Source organism: Puma concolor, chromosome D3 (assembly GCF_028749965.1).
Source record: "Puma concolor isolate L17-30 chromosome D3, mPumCon1.1.hap2, whole genome shotgun sequence".
Lineage (NCBI taxonomy): Eukaryota > Metazoa > Chordata > Mammalia > Carnivora > Felidae > Puma > Puma concolor.
The window spans coordinates 18,428,293-18,450,276 of NC_141678.1; the positions used below are offsets into that span (position 1 = coordinate 18,428,293).

Sequence of the window (21,984 nt, forward strand, 5' to 3'; positions counted from 1 at the left end):
AATTATTTTCACTTTTAAATCAGTTTCTCTAAGAATATTTAAAAAGCAATATGTAGGGGCGCCTGGGTGGCGCAGTCGGTTAAGCGTCCGACTTCAGCCAGGTCACGATCTCGCGGTCCGTGAGTTCGAGCCCCGCGTCGGGCTCTGGGCTGATGGCTCGGAGCCTGGAGCCTGTTTCCGATTCTGTGTCTCCCTCTCTCTCTCTGCCCCTCCCCCGTTCATGCTCTGTCTCTCTCTGTCCCAAAAATAAATAAACGTTGAAAAAAAAAATTTTTTTTTTAAAAATAAATAAAAAAAAAAATAAAAAGCAATATGTATTTTTTCTCTTGAATTCAGAGTGGTATAAAAACAGAAAACATTTTCAAATGGAATGAATCTCTCTTTGTGGATAATTGATTGACTGTCATCAATCAATGATATACACGTAACGCAAGAAGTTCCTAACGGTACGGAAAAGTCCAAAAAAGGAAACTAAAAGTCCCCTTTACTCCTAGTTTTCCCACAGGAACCAACAGTTTCTTGTAATTTCTTTCAGGAAAATAGAAATATCTTCTGCATCTACTTAAATATGTGGGGACACATATACATATTCAAATAACACGTATATGCACACACATTTAAGTAACACAGATTGTTATTCTGTGTTCTCTATTTTGCATTTTTTTTTCATTTAATGAAAACGAGAAAAATTGTTTCTTGTTTTTGTTTTAAATGTTTGTTTACTTTTGAGAGAGAGAGAGGGAGAAAAAGCGCGTGCCCAAGTGAGCTAGGGGCGCAGAGAGAGAGAGAGAAGCAGGGCTCATAGTCACCCGAACTGGGGCTCAAGCTCACCCAGTGTGGGATTCGAACTCATGGGATCATGACCTGAGCCGAAGTCAGATGCACCCAGGTGCCCTAAATGTTTGTTTATTTTTGAGCGAAAGAGCGTGAACAGGGGAGGGGCAGAGCGAGAGAGAGAAGGAAAGAGAGGGAGACAGAGGATCCGAAGCAGGCTTGGTCCTGACAGCAGAGAGCCCAGTGTGGGGTTGAACGCACTAACCTCAAGACCATGATCTGAGCCAAAGTCAGACGCTCAACTGACTGAGCCGCCCAGGAGCCCAAGATCATTTGGATTCCAATTAACGCTCAATACTTACTGTAGGCCAGACACTGTCCCAGTGCTTCACCTCACAGAACCGTTTTATTATCCTTCTTTTAATCTCGAAGGCAACTGAGCTCAGAGAAGTCAAGTAACTTGCCCAAGGTCGCTCAGATAGTAAGTGACAGAGCTGGGGTTCAGACCCACACCTTTTGCCTCCGCACTCACATCTATTCTCCGTAGCAGCCAACAGATCGCACCACGTTTCTTTGGAGGGGCTGCAGGGACTCCCTCTAGGGCCGTGTCCTTTGACCTGTTTGATGGACACAGCTTGTTTCCAGTTTTGTTTCTTGTAAACCCTGCTGTCGTTGACCCCCTTGCATATTTCACTTGGCCAGTCTGTGCATGTTATATACGTAGCATAAATTCCCAAAAGTGGCATTGCTAAGTTAAAAAGTTCTATCAGAAATTAGTTTGGGGGCGCCTGGGCGGCTCAGTGGGTTGAGGGTCCAACTTTGGCTCAGGTCATGACCTCATGGTTCGTGGGTTCGAGCCCCCGAGTCGGGCTCTCCGCTGTCACTGCACAGTCCACTTCAAATCCTCTGTCTCCTTCTCTCTCTGTGCCTCCCCTGCTTGTTCTCTCTCTCTCTCTCTCTCTCTCTCTCAACAATAAACATTTAAAAAGTTTTTCTAAGAAGAAAACCTTATGGTGGCGCCTGGGTGGCTCAGTCGGTTAAGCAGCCGACTTCGGCTCGGGTCATGATCTCACGGTCCGCGGGTTCGAGTCCTGCGTCGGGCTCTGTGCTGATGGCTCAGAGCCTGGAGCCTGTTTCAGATTCTGTGTCTCCCTCTCTCTCTGACCCTCCCCTGTTCATGCTCTGTCTCTCTCTGTCTCAAAAATAAATAAATATTAAAAAAAATTAAAAAAAAAAAAAAGAAGAAAACCGTATGCCAAGTGAAATAAGCCAGTTACAAAAGGACAAAACCCTGCATCATTCCCATTATAAGGCGTAGTCAAATTAGAAGAGTAGCCAAATTCCTAGAGGCAGAAAGTGGTGGTTACCAGGGGCTGGGGGAGGGGGAGGGGGAGTTAGCATTTAACGGGGTCAGAGTTTCAGTTTGAGAAGGTGAAGCATTTTGGAGACGACTGGTGGTGCCAATTACACGGCAGTGTGGCCGTGCTTAATACCCCTGAACGTGTAAAAATAGCTAAAATGCTAAATTTTATGTTATGTCTGTTTTACCACAATAAGGATGCCAGTCTTGGTGACTCCAAATAGTCTTCTAAAAAGGTTAGGTCTCAGACACCTTTTTTTAGTTGGTTTTGATTGTATAACGTCATTTAGTTACGAACATAATTATTAGTAACTAATAAGGTTTTAAGCGAGCACTGAATAAACCGAGTTTTAACATTGGAAATGGCGAGTTTTCCTTTGTATGAAGACACTGTTGGGTGCCTCGAGTCCTGGGGCTTCAGCTTGGCTTTGCTAAGTGGTGGGATGATTTTCTCACCCGGCTTCGCCTGGCCCCTCTTGAAATTCAGTACCCCCTTCCTTGTTCTGACGTCATTCCGTTTATATGTAGTTCTATGCTATGGGACTAGGACATATCTATAGTGCTTCGCGTAAAATCTCTACCTTCTTGTGATAGCTAAGTGGGAGTTTAGAGTACAGCGTGTATGCCATAGATTCAACTCTGAGGACCTCATTCTCAACCAAGGGCGAGCTAACTCCTCCAGGAACGTCTGGCCACGTCTAGAGACAATGTGATACTTGCAGCTAGAGAAGGTGACACTGACATCGCATGGGTAGAGGTCAGGGATGCTGTTAAACATTCTGTGATTCACAAGATGGACCCCACAACAAAGTCTTTTTGGCCCCAAATGTGAGCAGTGCCAAGGCTGGAAAGCTCCGACCTGATCCTAGGAGATTATTTGCAGGGTTTCCTTTTGCAATCACTTGGGATGGAAATGCATTTTTAGGCAAAGCCATTGACTCAAAAAAAGTTTCAACGTTTTACAGGCTTCTTGGAAAAGAACAATGATCTCCTCTACAGACATCTGAAAGAAGTAAGTGTGAAGTTTAACCATGTGTGTTTCTGATGGTTATTAGATATCACCCATGACCCGGATTTGGGGCTAGATTGGGCCTCCTGGATTTTTCTCTGCAGTCCTTTACGATAGACCTTCATGGCCAGAACAGATATTTGAGGTCATCTGTACAATGTGCCCTTGATCCAACGTGCCTATTCAAGTGTGTATGTTGCCCCTGCTGTGTGCCAGAACTCTGTACCCGCTCTGGGCGGTCCTTGCTCTCACGAGGCTTACCATGGGGGTGGGGAGTGACTGAGGATAAATATATACATTGACCCCTGAACAACAAAAACCCGCCAATCCTCCGTGCAGTCAAACATCCACCTATAACTGGGCACCTGGGTGGCTCAGTTGGTTAAGCATCTGACTTCGGCCCAGGTCATGACCTCATAGTTCATGAGCTCGAGCCTTGCATCGGGCGCCGCGCTACTGTGCGGAGTCTGCTTGGGATTCTCTCTTTCTTCCTTTCTCTCTGCCCCTGCCATGCTCTGTTTCTCAAAAATAAATGATTTTAAAAATCCATGTAAGACTTTTGACTTCCCACAACTTAACTGCTAACAGCCTGCCGTTGACCGGAAACCTTACTGATGCATAAACAGCCGATTCACACATATTTTGTCTGTTACGTGTATCATATATGCTGCATTCTTAAAAGGAGGTAAGCTAGAGAAAAGAAAATGTTAGTAAGAAAATCTTACAGAGACTCTTAAATACAGAGAACAAACTTGAGGCCCCCAAACTAAGAGCACACTGTATACTCTGTATGTTAGCCAACTTAACAATAAATCGTATTAAAAAAAAAAAAAGAAAATCTTAAAATATATTTATAGTAATGTTACTGTTAAAAAAAAAAAACTACATGTAAGTGGATCCATGTGGTTCAAATCCGTATTGTTCAAAGGTCAACTGCAGTGCTCACTTCGGCAGCACATATACAAAGGTCAACTGCACACGATAAGTTACCCATCAGTGAGAAGTGCTATGAAGAAAATAAGGAAATATGATTGAGAGGGACATTTTCTTTTTTAAAGTTTGTTTATTTTGAGAGAGACAGAGCATGAATGGGGGATGAGCAGAGAGAGGGAGAGGGAGAATCCCAAGCAGGCTCAGCACTGATGCAGAGCCTGACACAGGGGCTTGAATTCACAAACTGAGATCATGACCTGAGCCGAAATCAAGAATCAGATGCTTAACTGATCGAGCCACCCAGGTGCCCTGAGAGGGACATTTTAAATTTAGTTTAAGAGATCAAAGAAAGCACCCCTCTGGAGGTGACTTCGAGCTGTTGACTGGAAAAAATGGGGTTTCTCCAGGGTGGGGGACCAGCATGTGCAAAGGCCCTGAGGCCCAGATGAGTTCAGTGTGTGTTCGGTGATGAGTATAATGTTAGGAGCAGGGACTGAGCCCATCAGGATGAAGTCCCCAAGGAGGAGTAGAGATTTTTGTTCTGGTGCAGCGGGAATATAGCAGGGTAGCACAAACAGAGGATGAGGAGATGGACCCAGAGAAATCTCAACTTGTTCAAGGTCACACGGTGAGGTGGGGCTGAGATTAGCCCCTAGGGCTGCTGCTGCAAGTCCCAGTCTCCCTCCATGTACCTCACTGATCAGAAAAACCTTGGGTGTTGTAGAGCCTTGCTTTGCATTGAAACAGTCAACTGTTTTATAAAAATGGGATTTTATTTAAGTAGCTTGGTCTACAAAAAGCTTAAACGTTAGGGAGGCATTTTCAGAGTGGATGCACAGACCAGTCATTTCAGGGATGTCTTCTGCCCTCCCTGGTCTTTCTCTGTCACTTCTAGGTCCTCTTGTCCCCACCGCTGGGGTTCAGGATAGAGAAGCAATTCCTAACTTTGGATCTCTGCTCCAGGCAGGTGCTCCCTGGGTCATTGTCAGCCCCACCCCTTCCCAACTGGGGGTCTCGGGCAGACCTCCCCATCTGGTGAGGTGGGTCTGGTGGGGCCTCCCTCTCAGAGTCGCGGTGAATGACACAGGAGTGGAAGGGCCGGGCCAACACAGGGAACGTAATAATCGTCTCCTAACGATTTGACACACTGGCCTCTGTGTGCCATGCCCCTGCCCCTCACAAACCCACCCACGGAGGGGGCTTCCCGTGGAAAAATCTCCAAGTCTCTCACTTGACCAGCCAGGGCTGAAGCTCCTTGCACTTTGTTTTGGCTTCAAAATGGGTCATTTCAATTTGCTCTCTCCTGTATGCAAATTGCCGTTTCCTGCCGTTGTAAATGCAGAATTAGAGTGGATTAAACAATTTTTTTTTAATTTAAAGAAACATTGTGGGGCACAGGGGGCTCCGTCGGTTAAGCGTCTGACTTCGGCTCAGATCATGACCTTGACGTTCGTGGGTTCAAGCCCCGCATTGGACTCTGTGCTGACAGCTCAGAGCCTGGAGCCTCCTTCAGATTCTGTGTCTCCTTCTCTCTCTGCCCCCACCCCCCTCCTCTCTCTGTCTGTCTGTCTCTCTCTTTCTCTCAAAAATCAATAAGTAAACTTAAAAAATACCGTAAAATGAAGCTTTAAACATTTCCTTCCGTGTTTGACTATGTCTTTTCCCCACTTCTTCAAGTGCTCCGGAAGTAAGTGGCTCTGGGACCTTGTGCACACTTATGCAAGCTCTCCTGAAGGCCCCTTAGTGATTTTCGAAACACTGAACGTGGAACTCCTTTCTTTCACTTGCAGGTGCTCTGCAGTTCCAAAAATCGCATCCTGAAGGAATGCTTCCTGGTGGCTGAGTTAGAAAACCGAAGAAGGCCACCAACGGTGAGTGGGGAGGTGGGGAAAAAATGCTCATGCAGAATTAGAAAGGTAGCAAAAATCAGCCAGAGGGCACAGTTACCCCCAGTTACCTATACATTTTAAGCTGTCCTTCCTTTTTCTGGAAATGTTGCTAACACGTTCTACTAAATATATACTTTCCAAGCGTAGCAACCAGTGTGCTTGTTTGCACTCACTGAGTGCCTACCGTGTAGAGGGGGCACAGGATTTAACGCTAACAAAATGGACAAGATCTCTCTTCTCATGGGGCTTATAATCTAGTGAAAGAAAGTATGGGAAAATACCATCAAAGAAAGAAAGAACTTAAAACAGTGTGTCCTAAAGGAAGCTTGGTAACAAGGAAATAAGAGAGCATGGGGGTGATGGTCTCAATGGCGATACTGGCTCTTACAAGGTGCTGATCACATATTTGCTAAGTGAAGGAAGAATTCTGGACAGGTGCTTGTCCGGCTTCTGCTTGACCAGTCTGAGCCTGTACTTCTCGGGCCAGGACATTCAGAACCTTCTCCTAGTGGGCAGAATGGTAATGGTAGGATAATATGTCAGGAGTTGGGACCTAAAGGGCTAGCCAATCTTCTCTGTATTTACTTGGAGCTGCAATCTCTACTTAGTTCATTCTCTCTCTCTCTTTCTCAAGGTGGGGACTCAGTTTAAAAACAGCCTGAGCAGCCTTCTGGAAATCCTCATCTCTAAGGAACCTTCATACATCCGTTGCATCAAGCCCAATGAGAGGAAAGAACCCAGTGAGTCATGAATCGTTCTGAACACTGAACTCAGGGAAATAAGGCTGGGAGGAAAGCCAAGGTGGCAGTGGGTTAAAATCCTAACAAAAAAACAAAAAACCAAAAACCCCACAGGCTTGTTCCTTGCTCTCCATACATGATTTATTTTCATTTTTAAATAATAGAAGGTAAATGAATAGGGAGGGAGAGGAGTTTTTTTGGTGGTCCTGAGTGACCATTGCTCAGAGCCTGGCCAGTTTCAGGAGCAGCACAGCTGAGCCAGGCAGATGTCAGAGGTGGGGGGAAGCAGTGTTGCTTCTCTCCAGCCAGTGAACAGTTTTCCAAATGGTCTGGGACTTGGGTATCTTCCATGTTGATGCCATGGTCGGTAACACAGTTGTATAGTCAGAGGCTTACAGAAGGCAGGCAGGAAGAGCACGTGAGTGAAGCAGGATGTAAGGCAATAGGGAGTGGAGGGGACTGTGGCGAACTGCAAAGGGCACATGCTGTCTAAAGGAGCAGCCCTGTTACCTTCCAGCTAGTTATTGCCACGTGGGACTCTAGCCCAGCATGGCCAGATATCTTTTTTTTTTTTTTTAAGAGAAGCCAGAAATCCAATTTTTGCTGTAAATTCCCCCATTAAAATAAAACAACAGAGTTAGGACCTGACAAAATATGTCCGTGGCCAGACCCAGCCCACAGATGGTCAGCTTGCAGCCTGTGATCTGTCTTGGTTGAAACGGAGCCATGGAATCCTTTACTGTCACTCTCCCTTCTGTGTTTCCAAAGGCAAGTTTGATGACTTGCTCATAAGGCATCAGATCAAGTACCTGGGGCTGATGGAGCACCTGCGGGTGAGACGGGCTGGCTTTGCACACCGGCGGAAATATGAGCATTTCTTGCAAAGGTAAAGTTGGTCGTGTTGAGTTGAAGCTGGTACAAATACCTACTGTGTGAGGACTCTCAGGGTGCGTTGCTGAATAAAAGGCCAGGCCCCAGGCAACTCCATTTGGTTAATTGCTGTAGACTTGACTGTGATGAGCACTAACATTTTGCAGAATAGGAAACTGATTCGCTGTACCTCCTTCCCTTCCTGACGTTAAGCCTGTAACTTCTTGGAGTCCAGGAAACACAGGTTAACGCGCAGACCTGCCACCCAGGGGGCAGAGTGGGCAGTGCACCACTTGAGTCTGTATTTAGTTGGGGAAGACCCTTCCCATGGTGATTGTAGGTGCTAGTTTAGCCTTCAGTCTGGAAGCGATCCTCCCGGCCTCATGGGCTATCAAGAGAAGCAGGTGGAGTGGTGTGAACATAAGTTCATAAGGATTTAATGATATAACCCCACCACCACCGCCACTCAAATTGCTTATGCATCAGCACTTCATTGGTGGGGGGCTATGTGTGAATTTGTCCTACCAAAAAAAACAAAAAAACAAAAAAAAACACATTCTCACACACTCAAGGGAAGCAGAATAAAATTGTTATTTTTGTGGGTTGCCATGGTTGAATATTGGCAATTTTATATTTTAACCTGATACTAAGCTGCTTTTGAGCTTCAACTGTATAAAAGCCTTGCGCACGAGCTTACATTTTTCATCAGATTTCTTGCATTTTGCAACTTACATCCAGATCCTGCCCTTTGAAACTTGAGCGTTTTCTAGCAGCTCTAATTTGTAGCCCCTGATTTAGTGACCTCAGATCTTTCTCTACCAAGGATCATGTTTGTTTTTCTCCCGTGAGCCTCATGCCTTGATAAGTAATATCTGCTTATATGCATTTATTAAGTAATAATCTCTTTCCTTACTGTTCTGTTAATGATTTATATACCTGCTGACACCCTTTAGCTGTAACCCCCTTATCTCCTTACCACCCCCACTCCAGCCCGAAGCACTCACTAACCTACTGCTTGTCTCTCTAGATTTCCCCATCCTGAACATTTCATATGCATGAAATCATACAGTATGTGGCCTTTTGTGACTGGTTTCTGTCACTTGGCATAGTGTTTTCAAGGTTCATCCCTGTTGTAGTGTATATTTTCATTCCTTTTGAGGGCTGAATCATGCTCCATTGTGTGGATAGACAGGCCACATTCTATTTATGCATTATCAGTTGATGGGCATTTGGATTGTTTCTGCTCGGGGCTATGATGAATAATACTGTTCTGCATATAACATATAATATGCATATAACATAATAATACTGTTATGCATATGCATAGGTTTTTATGTGGACATGTGTTTTTATTTGGGAGGGGGTATACCTATGAGTAGATTACTAGGTTGTATGATAATTCAATGTTTATTTGTTTGAGGAACTACCAGACTGTTTGCCTTGTGTTTGCTCATCAGCTACTTGTATTTCATTCACCATTTTCACATATCCATTTTTTTCTGAGTCTAACTTGGAGTAGAGATGGCCAGAATCAGCAGCCGCCGCCCACCCTACCCCCTAAACACATGCGCATTTGATGTTCCCATTTTTTTTTTTTGCATTTTTTTTTGCACTTCACAAATCTTTTCTATTTTGTTATTGCCTGAGGCTCCTTCACTCTTTCTGTAAATACTACTGAGCACCTGCTGTGTACCAGCGCTGTCCTTGGTGCTGGGTAACCGCAGGACAGCACAGACCCCACTGCAGCATGGGGTTTGCTTCCCAGTGGGGGAGCCCACTAGCTATAATGAGGATATAGGCGGTCAAGTGGGGATATGTCTTTGAAGGGAAATGAATCTGGGGAGGGGAAAGAGGAGCAGGGTCGAAAGGTGGAAGGCTTTACCTCTTTAGGTAAGGTGGTCTGGGAGGGCCTTTCCAAGTGGAGGGAGGGAGCCATGAAGGTATTTGGGGACAGTGATCCAGGGAGGAGAGCCTGGAGGTGGGAACTGGGTGGGCTGGAGGAACAGCCAGGAGGCTGGCATGGCTGCAGGTCAGTGGGGCTCAGGGAGGGGCTAAAGATGATCATATGTGTGCACCCTGCCTGGCCTTACTTCCCTTGATCAGGAAGCTATTGTATCTCACATTTGAAATTTACTAGTGGAACTTACACAGATGGAACGTACTAGTCTCTCTCACTGCCAGTGTTTAAGGCATCTCCTCATTCCCCGCCGTGTCTGTCTAGCCCATGTTTGGACAACTTTGATGACGTGTGCTAGTGATGGGCGTGGCCTGGACAGCCGGGAGCAGGGCCTGGGGCTGTACTGTGTTCCCTGGGGTTGGCGTGCCCCTGTGCCTTTGTGCGTACGTGGCTAGACCGGGAAAGGTAACCAGGGAAGAACACATGACACTCAGTGCCTGTCTTAATTCAGGCGGCTAAAACAAAGTACCGGGGACTGGGTGGTTTACAAACAACAGAAATTTATTTCTCACAGTTTGGGAGGCTGGAAATCTGAGCTCGAGATAGCAGTGTGGTCATGTTCCGGTGAGGACTGTCTTTTGGGTTGCATGAAGTCCGCCATTCTCTCATATCCTCACGTGGGGGAAGGAGGGTGAGGGAGATCTCTGGAGGCCTCTGTTATAGGGACACTCATCCCTTTCATGGAGGCTCCCTCATGACCTCATCACCTCCCAAAGACCCCACCTCCTAAAGCCATCACATCGTGGGTTAGGATTTCAGCATGTGAATTTAGGAGTAAGGAGACGACACAAACATTCAGTCCATTGCCCTTCATGGACTTGCTCATAAAGTATAGTTCCTGGAAAATAAACCCATTTTAACAGAGTAAAATGTGGGGTCCTGGGTGGCTCAGTTGGTTAAGCATCTGACTTCGACTCAGGTCATGATCTTGCAGTCCGTGGGTTCGAGCCCCGCGTCGGGCTCTGTGCTGACAGCTCAGAACCTGGATCCTGTTTCGGATTCTGGGTCTCCCCCTCTCTCTGCCCCTCCCCTGATCACATGCTGTGTCTCTCTCAAGTAAAACATGAACGAATTTTATTTTATTTTTTTTTTCAACGTTTATTTATTTTTGGGACAGAGAGAGACAGAGCATGAACGGGGGAGGGTCAGAGAGAGGGAGACACAGAATCGGAAACAGGCTCCAGGCTCTGAGCCATCAGCCCAGAGCCCGACGCGGGGCTCGAACTCACGGACCGCGAGATCGTGACCTGGCTGAAGTCGGATGCTTAACCGACTGCGCCACCCAGGCGCCCCTAGAACGAATTTTAAAAAACAGTGTAAAATGTGATTTTGAAATAGTAGGAACCATATAACATTATTAAGGGCGAGAAGCATAGTAGGAGTAACGTAGCTAACATTTTTTTGAAGTCTCGGACTGTGTCCAGTGCTCTCCACAGATTATCTCCCTTCAGCCTTGTGACGGTCCCACGAGAAGGGCTTGTTATTGTTCGTGTTGCACAGGGTGAGGAGGTGAAGTGACTTGCCCGGCTCCTGAGCTGGACTCAAACCCAGCCAGGGCGGTCCCGGATATAATTTCTACCCTTGGTCCACGGGCACTTGGAATTCTGCGTTCTCTTATTTCATTATGTTACAGACAACCATGGTTCTGTCTATGGTGACCACATATAGAAGGGAGTTGTATTGTGTGCTGAAATCAGGTCTGTAAATCAGCATTACGTCCAAAATTACCCTTGAAAAATCCCTCATCACTTACCAAGCACGGTACCTTTTCTTCCTGTGCTGGCCCACGTTCATTTATCTATTCGTTCATCGGCAGACGGACATTTGGGTTGTGTCTACCTTTTGTCTATGATGAGTGATGACACCGTGAACGTTCACGTATGAGCTTGTGTGTGGACGTATGTTTTCATGCCTCTGCGTGTGTACTTAGGAGTGGAATGGAGTTTCTTGGGTGGGGTGTCTCACGATGTCATTGTTCTATGGAGACAGACCAAACCCACCCCGTTGAGACCGTTTCTCCCTTTTATGTTTCTTGCCAAGTGTGTGTTATTGAATTCAAGGAAGTTGGTATGATGAGTCTGCTAGATTGTGCTGAGTAGCTGACATACCACAGCGGAGCACATCCTGAGCTCTGGAGGGGAGTGGGGGTGGGGGAGGTGAGTGGAAGGTCCGAAGGCTTTCTGCAAGGGCCTCTCCTCTCCCCAGGTACAAGTCCTTGTGCCCAGACACCTGGCCACACTGGCACGGGCCTCCAGCAGAGGGCGTAGAACGGCTGATCCAGTACATCGGCTACACGCCTGAGGAGTACAAGTTAGGGAGGTAAGTGGCCAAGAAATCCCCGTTGAAAAGGTTTGTGCATTGACCTGTATGCGTCTAGAGCCTGGAGATGAATTTTTAAAGGAATTTACATAGATTGACAAGCGGATACCTCCATCCACTCAAGTTAAATGCAGCTCTGTGAAGAAAACACTGCGTGTACCTGCTCACCTTGCTTTGCTCACACAGAATATTGCACAACGTTTCTGAAAGCAGCTGAGTGTCCACAGTTGAGCTCCATTCTGACACTGTCTACCTAGGTAGTGTCCAATGCCCAAGTTAAGGACTCAGCCTCGCCGGACTGTCTACCCCCGCCCCCCACTTCAGATGCCAGTTACAAGTCCCACTGGTCACCTGTGCTTCTGACCACTGACTGGCTAGCTATTGGAGGTTCCCAGGACCCCCTCTTTGGGTTCAATCGATTGGCCAGAGTGGCTCAGAAAACTCAGAAAAAAAATTTTACTTGGGTCCCTGAGTGGCTCAGTCGGTGGAGCCATCAGCTCAGGACATGGTCTCGCGGTTCAGGAGTTCGAGCCCCGCATCAGGCTCACTGCTGTCAGTGAAGAACCTGCTTCAGAACTTCTGTTCCCCTCACTCTGCCCCTCCTCCACTTGCACAGACACACTCTCTCTCTCTCTCAAAAATAAAAATTAAAGAAAAAGTAAAACATTTTTCTTACTGGATTGCCGGCTTATTACAAAAAAATAGAACTCCAGAACAGCCAGATGGAAGAGATACATAGGGCGGGGTCTGGGGAAGAAGCCTGGAACTTCCACACCCTCTCCAGGTACACTCAGAACATCACGCCACGTCTTTTTTTGGTGGGGGGGGGGGGCAGGGGGGAGCGGTTATGGAGGCTTCATTACATGGGCACGATTGACAAAGTCACTGGTCATCAGTTCAACCCCCAGCCCCTCTCCTCTACCTCGAGGCGGGGCTGAAAGTTCTCAGCCTCTCATCTCAAGATTGGTTTCCCTGGCAGCCGGCTCCCATCCTTAGGTTATCCAAGGGGGCTTTGCACACATCACTTCCTTAGCAGAAACTCGGGTGTGGTGTGGTCGAAAGGGATCTGTTAATGACTAGTAAGACACCCATTTCACTCTTATCCCTTTGAAACCATTTCAGGAACAGAGTCCAAATATAACAAAAAGATGCCCCTGTTGCTCTAATTACAAGGATTTGGGGAGCCGTGATACTGGAACAGGACAAAGACCAAACATATATATATGTTTTAATGTTTGTTTATTTTGAGAGAGTACGCACAGGGGAGGGGCGGGGAGGGGGAGAGAGAATCCCAAGCAGGCTCTGCCCTGCCAGTGCAGAGAGCAACACGGGTCTCGATCTCAGGAACTGTGGTTAAGAGTCGGACACTCGGGGCGCCTGGGTGGCGCAGTCGGTTAAGCCTCCGACTTCAGCCAGGTCACGATCTCGCGGTCCGTGAGTTCGAGCCCCGCGTCAGGCTCTGGGCTGATGGCTCGGAGCCTGGAGCCTGTTTCCGATTCTGTGTCTCCCTCTCTCTCTGCCCCTCCCCCGTTCATGCTCTGTCTCTCTCTGTCCCAAAAATAAATAAACGTTGAAAAAAAAAAAAAAAAAAAAAAGTCGGACACTCAACCGATGCTTAACTGGCTGAGCCCGCCAGGCATCCCCAAGTATGTATTTATTATTAAGAGTCACAACATCACAAGCTCCAAGTGGTTGGAAGGGCTCTAGCACTGCCTACGGGAGGAGATTAAGTTAGAAAGGAACCCTGTGTTCTATACCTCACTTAGGGCTGGGTTGAACGTCTTTGCCTGCAAGATGAGTTTGTTTGGTCTTGTTATTGATCACATGCACGCAGGACCTCTCAGAGGGGATATTAGGACTTCTGTGATGCCAAAGCTCCTCGGGCATCCCAGAAGGTGGTGTTCTAGAACTCCAAGTACATTACTATCGCTGTAGTTGTCCACGAGGAGAACTTTTGTACACATTGGAAGCGTTTGAGGCAGAACTCAGTGGGGCGAACCGCGAAGATTTTAGTTTGTCCTATAAGTCCTTTTGGTCAGGGTGAATTAGGTGGTAGGGAGCGGTGCCCAAGGGTATAGACGGGCATTCCCAGGCCACAGAGAATCCAGCTCCAGGGATCTCTGCCTTCGAATCTATCAGGGGCTTTGCCTGTCAACTCCTAACTCCCACTCACATATAGACAGCCGTCTAGCCACCTGGTCCCTCTCCATCCTTACACTTCTGTCCTGGGACCTGCTTCAAGTATTAACTACATTTCTAAGCCTGATCCCTGAGGGGAATGGAGCTTCACACAGCCCAAGGGAGGCGGACTACAGAGGTCATAGGTGGTAAGTTGCCCTCACAGGGTGCATAGGGCAGGTAGAAAGTGATGCGTATTGATAATTTATCTTTGCTGGTGGAGGGGATTTCCTTTTTTTTTTTTTTAATTTTTTTTTTTAACATTTATTTTTTGAGAGACAGAGCGTGAGCAGGGGAGGGACACAGAGAGAGAGGGGGGAGACACAGAATCCGAAGCACGCTCCAGGCTCGGAGCTGTCAGCACAGAGCCTGACGTGGGGCTTGAACTCACGAACTATGAGATCATGACCTGCGCTGAAGTCAGATGCTTAACAAATCGAGCCACCCAGGCGCCCCAAGGGGATCTTCTTTTAAGCTGAGACTGGGGGCACCTAGGTGGCTCAGTTGGTTAAGCATCTGATTCTTGATTTCGGCTCAGGCCATGATCTCACGGTTCTTGGGATGGAGCCCCATATCAGGCTCTGCACTGACAGTGTGGAACCTACTTGGGATCCTCTCTGTCCCTCTCGGCCCCTCCCCCACTTGTGCGTGCACACACTCTCTCTCAAATAAACATTTTTTAAAAAGATAAAACCTGGGGCGCCTGGGTGGCTCAGTTGGTTGAGCGTCCGACTTCGGCTCGGGTCATGATCTCGCGGTCCGTGAGTTTGAGCCCCGCGTCGGGCTCTGATGCTGACTGCTCAGAGCCTGGAGCCTGTTTCGGATTCTATGTCTCCCTCTCTCTCTGACCCTCCCCCGTTCATGCTCTGTCTCTCCCTGTCTCAAAAATAAACGTTAAAAAAAATTAAAAAGAAAAAAGATAAAACCTAAAAAACAAAACAAAAACTGAGACTCCTATTCCTTGTCATCAATCTTCAAAGCCTAAGGAACTAACTTCAGGTCAAATCAATGTAGTAGTTTCCTGAGGCTGGCAACAAATGACCACAGACTGGCTGGCTTTAAATAACAGAAGAGTGTTCTCAAGGTGTCGGTGGGCTCTGTGGGAGGGTCCTTCCTTGCCTCTTCCAGCTCTGGTGGCTCCTGACCTTCCTTGGCTTGTGGCCACTTCCCTCCAGTCTCTGCTTCTGTCTTCACATGAACCTCCCTGTGCCCGTGTGTCCTTTTCTGTCTCTTAGATGCACACGCATGCCGGATTTAGGTGAACCCTAATTCTGGATGATCTCTTCTCAATCCCTACCTTGATGACGTCTGCAAAGACCCTATTTCCAGATAAGATCACATTCTGAGGTTCTGGCGAGGGGACACTATTTAAGCCAGCCAGTTACTCATGACAACAATCTTTTCTTTCACTTCTAGAACCAAGATATTCATTCGTTTCCCCAGAACTCTGTTTGCTACTGAAGATGCCTTTGAATTTAGTAAACATCAATTAGGTATGATTTTCTTTTTCTTTTTTTTTTTTTTCCTGTCCTGATTTCCGTAGAATGTAAAATGAACCGGCTTAGCTTGGGTTACATCTTACACATGGTTTCTGATCTAATGTAAGAAGCACTCGCTTTGGAAACCCAGAATGAGAACACATGGGTTTATATGCCTTAATGCGTGTTTGGAGGGTAGTCATGGATGCACACGGAAACTTACATGCCGGATTGCCATCCCACTTGTTAGGACCCGAACCTCAAATGAAGCTTTGAACACTGCGTTCATACCAGTATCTGATGCCGGAAGGTGTCGCCTCAAAGCCTGCAGGCACGGGGTGGGGGGTGGGGCGCGCGGGGAGCACAGTGAACGGCAAATGAGAAAAGTTCTGGGGTGGAGGTTGGGGGTGCAAAAAAATGTAAAAACTCCTGGAGTGCAGTGGGGCTTCTCCCTTGAAATCTCAACTGGTCTGTCGAGACAGACCCTGCTGCGTGTACCTGAGTGCTTTCTGTGTGCCAGGTACCTATTAAGTCCTCTGCCCTCAGGACCTCGTTGTGCTCTTTAAAACTAACCTGTGCAGCTGTATTATCTCCACTTTGCAGTCAGGGAAACTGAGGCCCAAGATGTTGGTAACTTGCTGAAGGCTGCACAGCTAGTAAGCGGCAGAGCTTGGGTTGGAACATGGGGCTGCCCGCCTTCAGGACCCGGGCTTGTGACCACCGTCCTTTTTTTGGACCCTGACAGCAGTGGGCACCAATCCCGGGACCTGGTTTCTGGGTGGGTGCTGGCTGCAGGCGAGACCCCAGCGTTTCTAACCAGCCCCCAGGGAATGGGATGCCACTGGTTGTGGGGCCCTCAGTGCGCCTGGCTTGTGTTGGGAATTCAGTCCCCAGGTGGAGGGAGGTGGACAGGGCAGCTCGAGGGCGAGCAAGCATGTGGTCCGAGGGCCATGGAACCGAGGGCCAGCAGGCCCCCCGTAGACAGACGGGGGTGGGGAGCTCTAACCACCGAGTCTGTTCTTTACCTTGGAGGGAGGAAGGAGGGAGGGAGGAGGGAGGGAGGGAGGATGGGCCCACCCCTTCCCATCTCTTCCCAGTCAGCTCCGCGTGGCACACCCCGAGGGCTGCTTCTGACCTGCCCTTGGAAAAGCGCTACCACGCAGGTGCACAACTGAAAGCCATCTCACCAAAACTTTTGTTTCATTTTAAGTTGCAAGAATCCAAGCCACATACAAAGCCTGCCTAGAGAGGAGAGTGTACGTGAGAAAGAGACACGCAGGTAAGAATTAAAACAGAAACGTGCCCGTCTGCAGTGAGCCAGACCTCTGCGGTCTCTCTCATCCCTGCTGTACCTGGAGCTCAGGCCCCTTTGGTGGCTTCTCTCCCCTTGCTCGGCCTTGAAACCTTGCGTGTGTCTCGTCTTTATTCTGTTGACCCGAGATTGCAACGGAGTGACCCGTATTCCTCCCACGGACGTAGTTTATTTGATCCCACCGCGTGTGCCTGTTTACAGAATAACTCTTTTAAAAGAATGCCAACACCAGGAGTACCTTGGGAACCCGTCTCCTGTCGCTCTCCTGTCCCTTCTCAACCCTGCCCCCCCCCCCGCCCCCATCTCTCTTTGGAATTCTGCATTTCTCATTGCCTTGTTTTCCTCTATAGCTTTACCATCTATGGATACGTCTCTAAACAACAGTTTTATTGGCTGACACATTTGGAACTTCGTAAGATTATACTGTTTATATTTTTAGGGATGTGTTTGTTTCCGAAATGCAACCAGTCGACGTGCGCAGGTTTGGTCATTTACTGTCACGGCTGCGTAGGATTGCACCGTATCACACGTTGGCAAACTTTCCTAAGGACCAGGTGGTACTGTAGACTTGGGGGTCACCCGGCCTCGGTCACGGCTACTCAGCTCTGACATTGTATCAGGAAGGTACTTTAGGCTATATGTAAATAAACGGGCATAGTCGTGTGGCAGTAAACCTTTATTTACAAAAACAGATGGCCCGCGGGCCGCAGTTTGCCAACCCCCGTGCCGTATGAGTACTTCATAATTCAGCCATTCGCTGGATGGACGCATGGGTTGTTTCAGTTGCTTGCTTTTATAACAGAAAACAGTGCTGCTATGAGGAACACACAAGAAAGTATTTTTTCTAATCCGAATAACTGAACAAAATCTGTAAAGCACTTAAAAACTGGGAAGCACGTCAGAAATCTATGTGTCCCAATTTACGTATCTCAGTTCTTAAGTGTAGACAACTTAAAGCACACACCAGTTGAGACCAGCCGTGGGCGGCAACAAAACCAACGGGTCCCTCAGGAAGGCCTGGGGAAACTCTGATCCCCTCACGTCATTGTGGGGCTTTCCTTGAAGCTTCCTGTGGCACCTCTGGGGTTCCTCTGTTGCCCTGGTTCAGTTGTCTGAACCGCCCCCCACACTCCCCATAAGAACTGGTAACACTCACCACTTTTCCATCTCTCGGGCAGAGTGCGGGTGGGTATCCGGATGTTTGTGGAGTGGATGGATGTTTCTGGAAAAAAGCCATTGTATTTAAATGTGATCGTGCTCACCTTCTAATGCTGGCAGTGAACTCTTTCAGCCATCACACTTGAAGCCCACTGGCGCGGGGCCCTGGCTCGGAAGCTGGCCAAAAGGAGAAAGTGGGCTGTGTGGACCGTAAGAAAGTGAGTTCTCTGTAGAAGGTGGTTGTGGACTTGGCTGAGTTCTTTGGCTTTGTGCCGAAAGCCCATCTTCCCTTCAGGGTGTCAGCCCCTAAGAATTCAGCTCTGTGGCTTTCCTCTGAGCTCCCTAATTTGATGGTGACCACGATTTAGTGTGCTTGTCAGTTTCTCTTAGTTCAAAAGTCGCAAGGTCAGCTGCCCTCCAATGCCAGGCAGGTAAAAAAGCGAGTTTCACGAGCTGGGATAAGACGATAAGGCATGGTGGGGACTGCGGCTAAGTCCATTGCTTTCTTCTGAGCTCCCTAATTGGACAGTGATCACAATTCAGTACGCCTGTCAGTTTCTCTTAGTTCAAAAGTCACAAGGTCAGCTGCCCTCCAATGCCAGGCAGGTAAAAGTGAATTTCACGAGCTGGGATAAGATGATAAGGCATGGTGGGAACTGCAGCTAACTTTGGAAAGCTCAGTCCACCTCAGAGGGGCAGTCACTACTCCAGCTGACTGCTGCCTTGGAGAAATGCCAGCTTAGTGTTGCCACAGATTCTTGATAACCAGCCCCCCCTCCCCCTCCGCCCGCCCAAGGTTGGGTGGAAATCTGGCTTTCGTGTACTAGTTCCCAATATTGTTGTTAGCAACTAATTCAAACCACTCAAAACAAAACCAAAGATAGCATGGGTGAAATAGAGCAAATTTTCGGGGCAGACCCGACCTGTGGGCCATGTAACGGTCGCCCCACCTGGCGACCCAAACAACCTGCACCATTTCGGCCTCCTTTGCAAACAGGTGGGGAGAGAGCCCGAGGCTCCGTGAAGAAATGGGCCAGAAAATTAACAGAAACCACTTGCCGCTTCAGGTTCATAAAGGGATTCATCAACCGCAACAAGCCTCTCTGCCCGGACAATGAGGAGTTTATCGTGTTCGTGCGGAAGAATTACCTCTTGACCCTCCGGTATCATGTCCCAAAGAACATCTTGGACAAGAGCTGGCTGAGGCCTCCTGGCATTTTAGAAAATGTGAGGATGACCTGCAGATTGTTGTTGCAAGTGACTCGGGCAGCGACGGGGCTCAGCTGGTGTATCTTTGTGCCACCACCCTTGGCTCGAAAGGCTTTAGCGAAGCACTTCTTTGCAAGGCTGTCCTATGAGAAATGTCGCTCCTCTCAATTCGTACTCTCAAGCCAATGGAGGTTGGTTAGCACGGAGCATTTGCGAATAGCGCTACCCTTGGTGTGGCCTTCCTGATGGCTTATAATGACTGTCACCTAGAACAGCGTTTCTCAAAAGAAGGTCCAAGGATCCTGTGTCTGGAGCACAGTGGGGGCCTCTGTAAGAAACCGGGCCCCAGCCCAGGTCCACTGAGCAGTTCTTAGAGTCTTTTTTTTAGCTGGGTCCTCGGGTGACTCAAACACATTCAAGTTCGAGAAGCAGTAGCTTAGCAACGGTGAAAAGATAACACAAGATTGGAAGATTAGTTGCTTTCTCGGACTTTAAAATACTAATGCTGTACTGGGGCGCCTGCGTGGCTCAGTCAGTTAAGCGTCCAAGTCTTGGTTTCAGCTCAAGTCATGATCTCGAGGTTCATGGGATTAAACCCCACGTCAGGCTCCGCGCTGACAGCAAGGAGCCTGCTTGGGATTCTCCCTCCCTCCCTCCCTCCCTCCCTCCCTCCCTCCCTCCCTCCCCTCACCCCACCCCTCCCCACCGCTCATGCTCGCTTGCTCTCAAAGTAAATAAACTTAAAAAAAAATACTAATGCTGTACTTGAAATCGGACTGAATTCGACTTGCTTTCAGAGCCTCTGTCTTGGTGGCCACAGCCCAAGACTGGGTCTGAGTGAGGCAGGTAGAGCAGAAGTGCATGTGTTCTCACACAGGCCTCGGACCTGCTCAGGAAGATGTGCACCAGGAACCTGGTTCGGAAGTACTGTCGCGGGATCACGGCCGAGAGGAAGGCGCTGGTAAGGACGGGGAGCCCGGGTGGGTGGCGAAGGTGCTGGAAGGTCCGGGGTGGGCGGTGCTCGCCCACCATCTCACCTGGGAGCCCAGGGGTCACACCGGGCTCATGCCTCCTGCACGTGTTGGGGATGGAACACAAGAAGGCCACTTAGGTCAGAGCCCCTTGTTCAAGGACAGATGTTGCAAGTGCTTCTGCTCACGCTGTTGCCATGGGAACACAGCCCAGATGGCCCCGGCGCTGCACGGAAGGCCAGGCCCCTTCTCTGCTGGAGGGTTTTGTGTCTGCTTGTCTGCAGGTCCGTAAAGCGTTAGAGAGTCCTCTCTCAGGGTCTGCGGGCCGCACGATCTCTGTTGCAGTCACTCGACTCTGCGAGCAGAGCACGGAAGCTGCCGGACAGCACACATGAATGAATGGCGTAGCCAGGCTGCAAAACAAACAAACAAAAACTTAGAAACAACCGGCAGCAGGCTGGATCTGGCCCCCGGGGCTGGAGTTTGCAGGCAGACCTCTGACCCAGAAGGAGGAAACTGCTGTCTGAAATTCTGAAAATTCCCCTGCTGGGAAGGGAGTGCAAGAGACCAGCACGAAGTGTCAGCTCCAGTCTCTGCCAGCATAATTTTTAGGGGCACTTTGGCCAAAGCCTGGAATGTGCTGTGATTTCCGGGCAGAGGTATGACGAGGCCTCTACAGCTGATCACGGAGAGTGAGCTGTGCCGCGGACCTCTGTCCCAAGGAGCCCCACGGCTCCCACTTTTGTATTTCCCTCTCTCTGTTACCAGATGCAGCAAAAGGTGGTTACAAGTGAGCTCTTCAGGGGGAAGAAAGAAGGTTATGCAGAAGCCTTAAACCAGCCCTTCGCCAACAGTCGGATCGGTAAGCGCGTTCTTCTGTTTGTGCACTCGCTTAGAGGGTCAGAAGATGACTCCTGACTCCGGAGAGTCTCCTGGCCCACAGTTGAGGTCTTGGTCACAGAGACGTAAACCCAGCAGGTACCAGTGGCTTTTGCACCACGATGGCGTTTAGTTGACGATTCACTGTGCTCCGATTCCCTCCCCAGATGAAGGAGACATTAATCCCAAAGTACTTCAACTCATCAGCAGTGAGAAAATCCAGGTAGGGAAGTGTTGTGTCCTGGCGTCAGTCAGGATTCCCTTACGAAGCGTGAGAACAGGGTCCGTCTTCTGTACGAGGGGTGTCCGGAAGTGCTGTTGAACTGCAGGGGTGCGTGGGGATGGGCAGGGTTCACAACCGTGATGCTCTGGGTATTAACAAAGACTGCGGGGCCCGCATGATCCCTAGGTACCTATTTGCTGTTCTTACAGTCCTTATCTGTCACCCCAGGAACCGGGTTGGGTTTTCCTATGAAATTGAGTGAAACACAGCCATGAAATTCATCGTTAAACACCCCCTACTAGCAGCAGCAATGTGGCGGGCTGCCAACATGGCACAACTTAGTAGCCACGCGCCATCTGGGCAGGTTACTTCAGCTCTTGCTGCCTTTGTCCCTCTGTGGGTGGGGGTGGCAGGGTTACGGAGAGGCCCCAGGGTTCCATGGCAGGAAGCGCTGTGTGGTAATACCTGCTCACAGATAAGCAGGTGAGTGCTGGAAGTAAGGAGCTCAGTACTCCGCCCCCTCCGCCCGCGGAGTCCCCTTCCCTTCATGGTGACCGTCACCTCTTCGCAGTACGGTGTCCCGGTCATTAAATACGACAGGAAGGGCTTCCGGGCGCGGGAGCGGCAGTTCCTCCTCACTCAGAAAGCGGCTTACGTGGTGGAACTTGCCAAAATCAAGCAGAAAATAGCATACTCGGCACTCAAAGGTAAGAAGCCAGCGACCG

The 21,984-nt window shown here is 48.7% G+C and overlaps 1 protein-coding gene across 2 annotated transcripts in view; it reads left to right on the forward strand.

The window, feature by feature from the left end:
• MYO1H (myosin IH) overlaps positions 1-21,984 on the forward strand; it is a 47,481-nt gene that overhangs the window by 21,450 nt on the left and 4,047 nt on the right. For both annotated transcript variants that reach the window (XM_025933246.2, XM_086681922.1), the window contains 13 exons: positions 3,100-3,146; positions 5,867-5,947; positions 6,600-6,705; positions 7,474-7,591; positions 11,738-11,851; positions 15,446-15,522; positions 16,718-16,786; positions 18,111-18,195; positions 19,045-19,204; positions 20,064-20,147; positions 20,926-21,019; positions 21,204-21,259; positions 21,831-21,966. In XM_025933246.2, the coding sequence (XP_025789031.2) occupies positions 3,100-3,146; positions 5,867-5,947; positions 6,600-6,705; positions 7,474-7,591; positions 11,738-11,851; positions 15,446-15,522; positions 16,718-16,786; positions 18,111-18,195; positions 19,045-19,204; positions 20,064-20,147; positions 20,926-21,019; positions 21,204-21,259; positions 21,831-21,966 (1,227 nt within the window). The remainder of the gene's footprint in view (positions 1-3,099; positions 3,147-5,866; positions 5,948-6,599; positions 6,706-7,473; positions 7,592-11,737; positions 11,852-15,445; positions 15,523-16,717; positions 16,787-18,110; positions 18,196-19,044; positions 19,205-20,063; positions 20,148-20,925; positions 21,020-21,203; positions 21,260-21,830; positions 21,967-21,984) is intronic.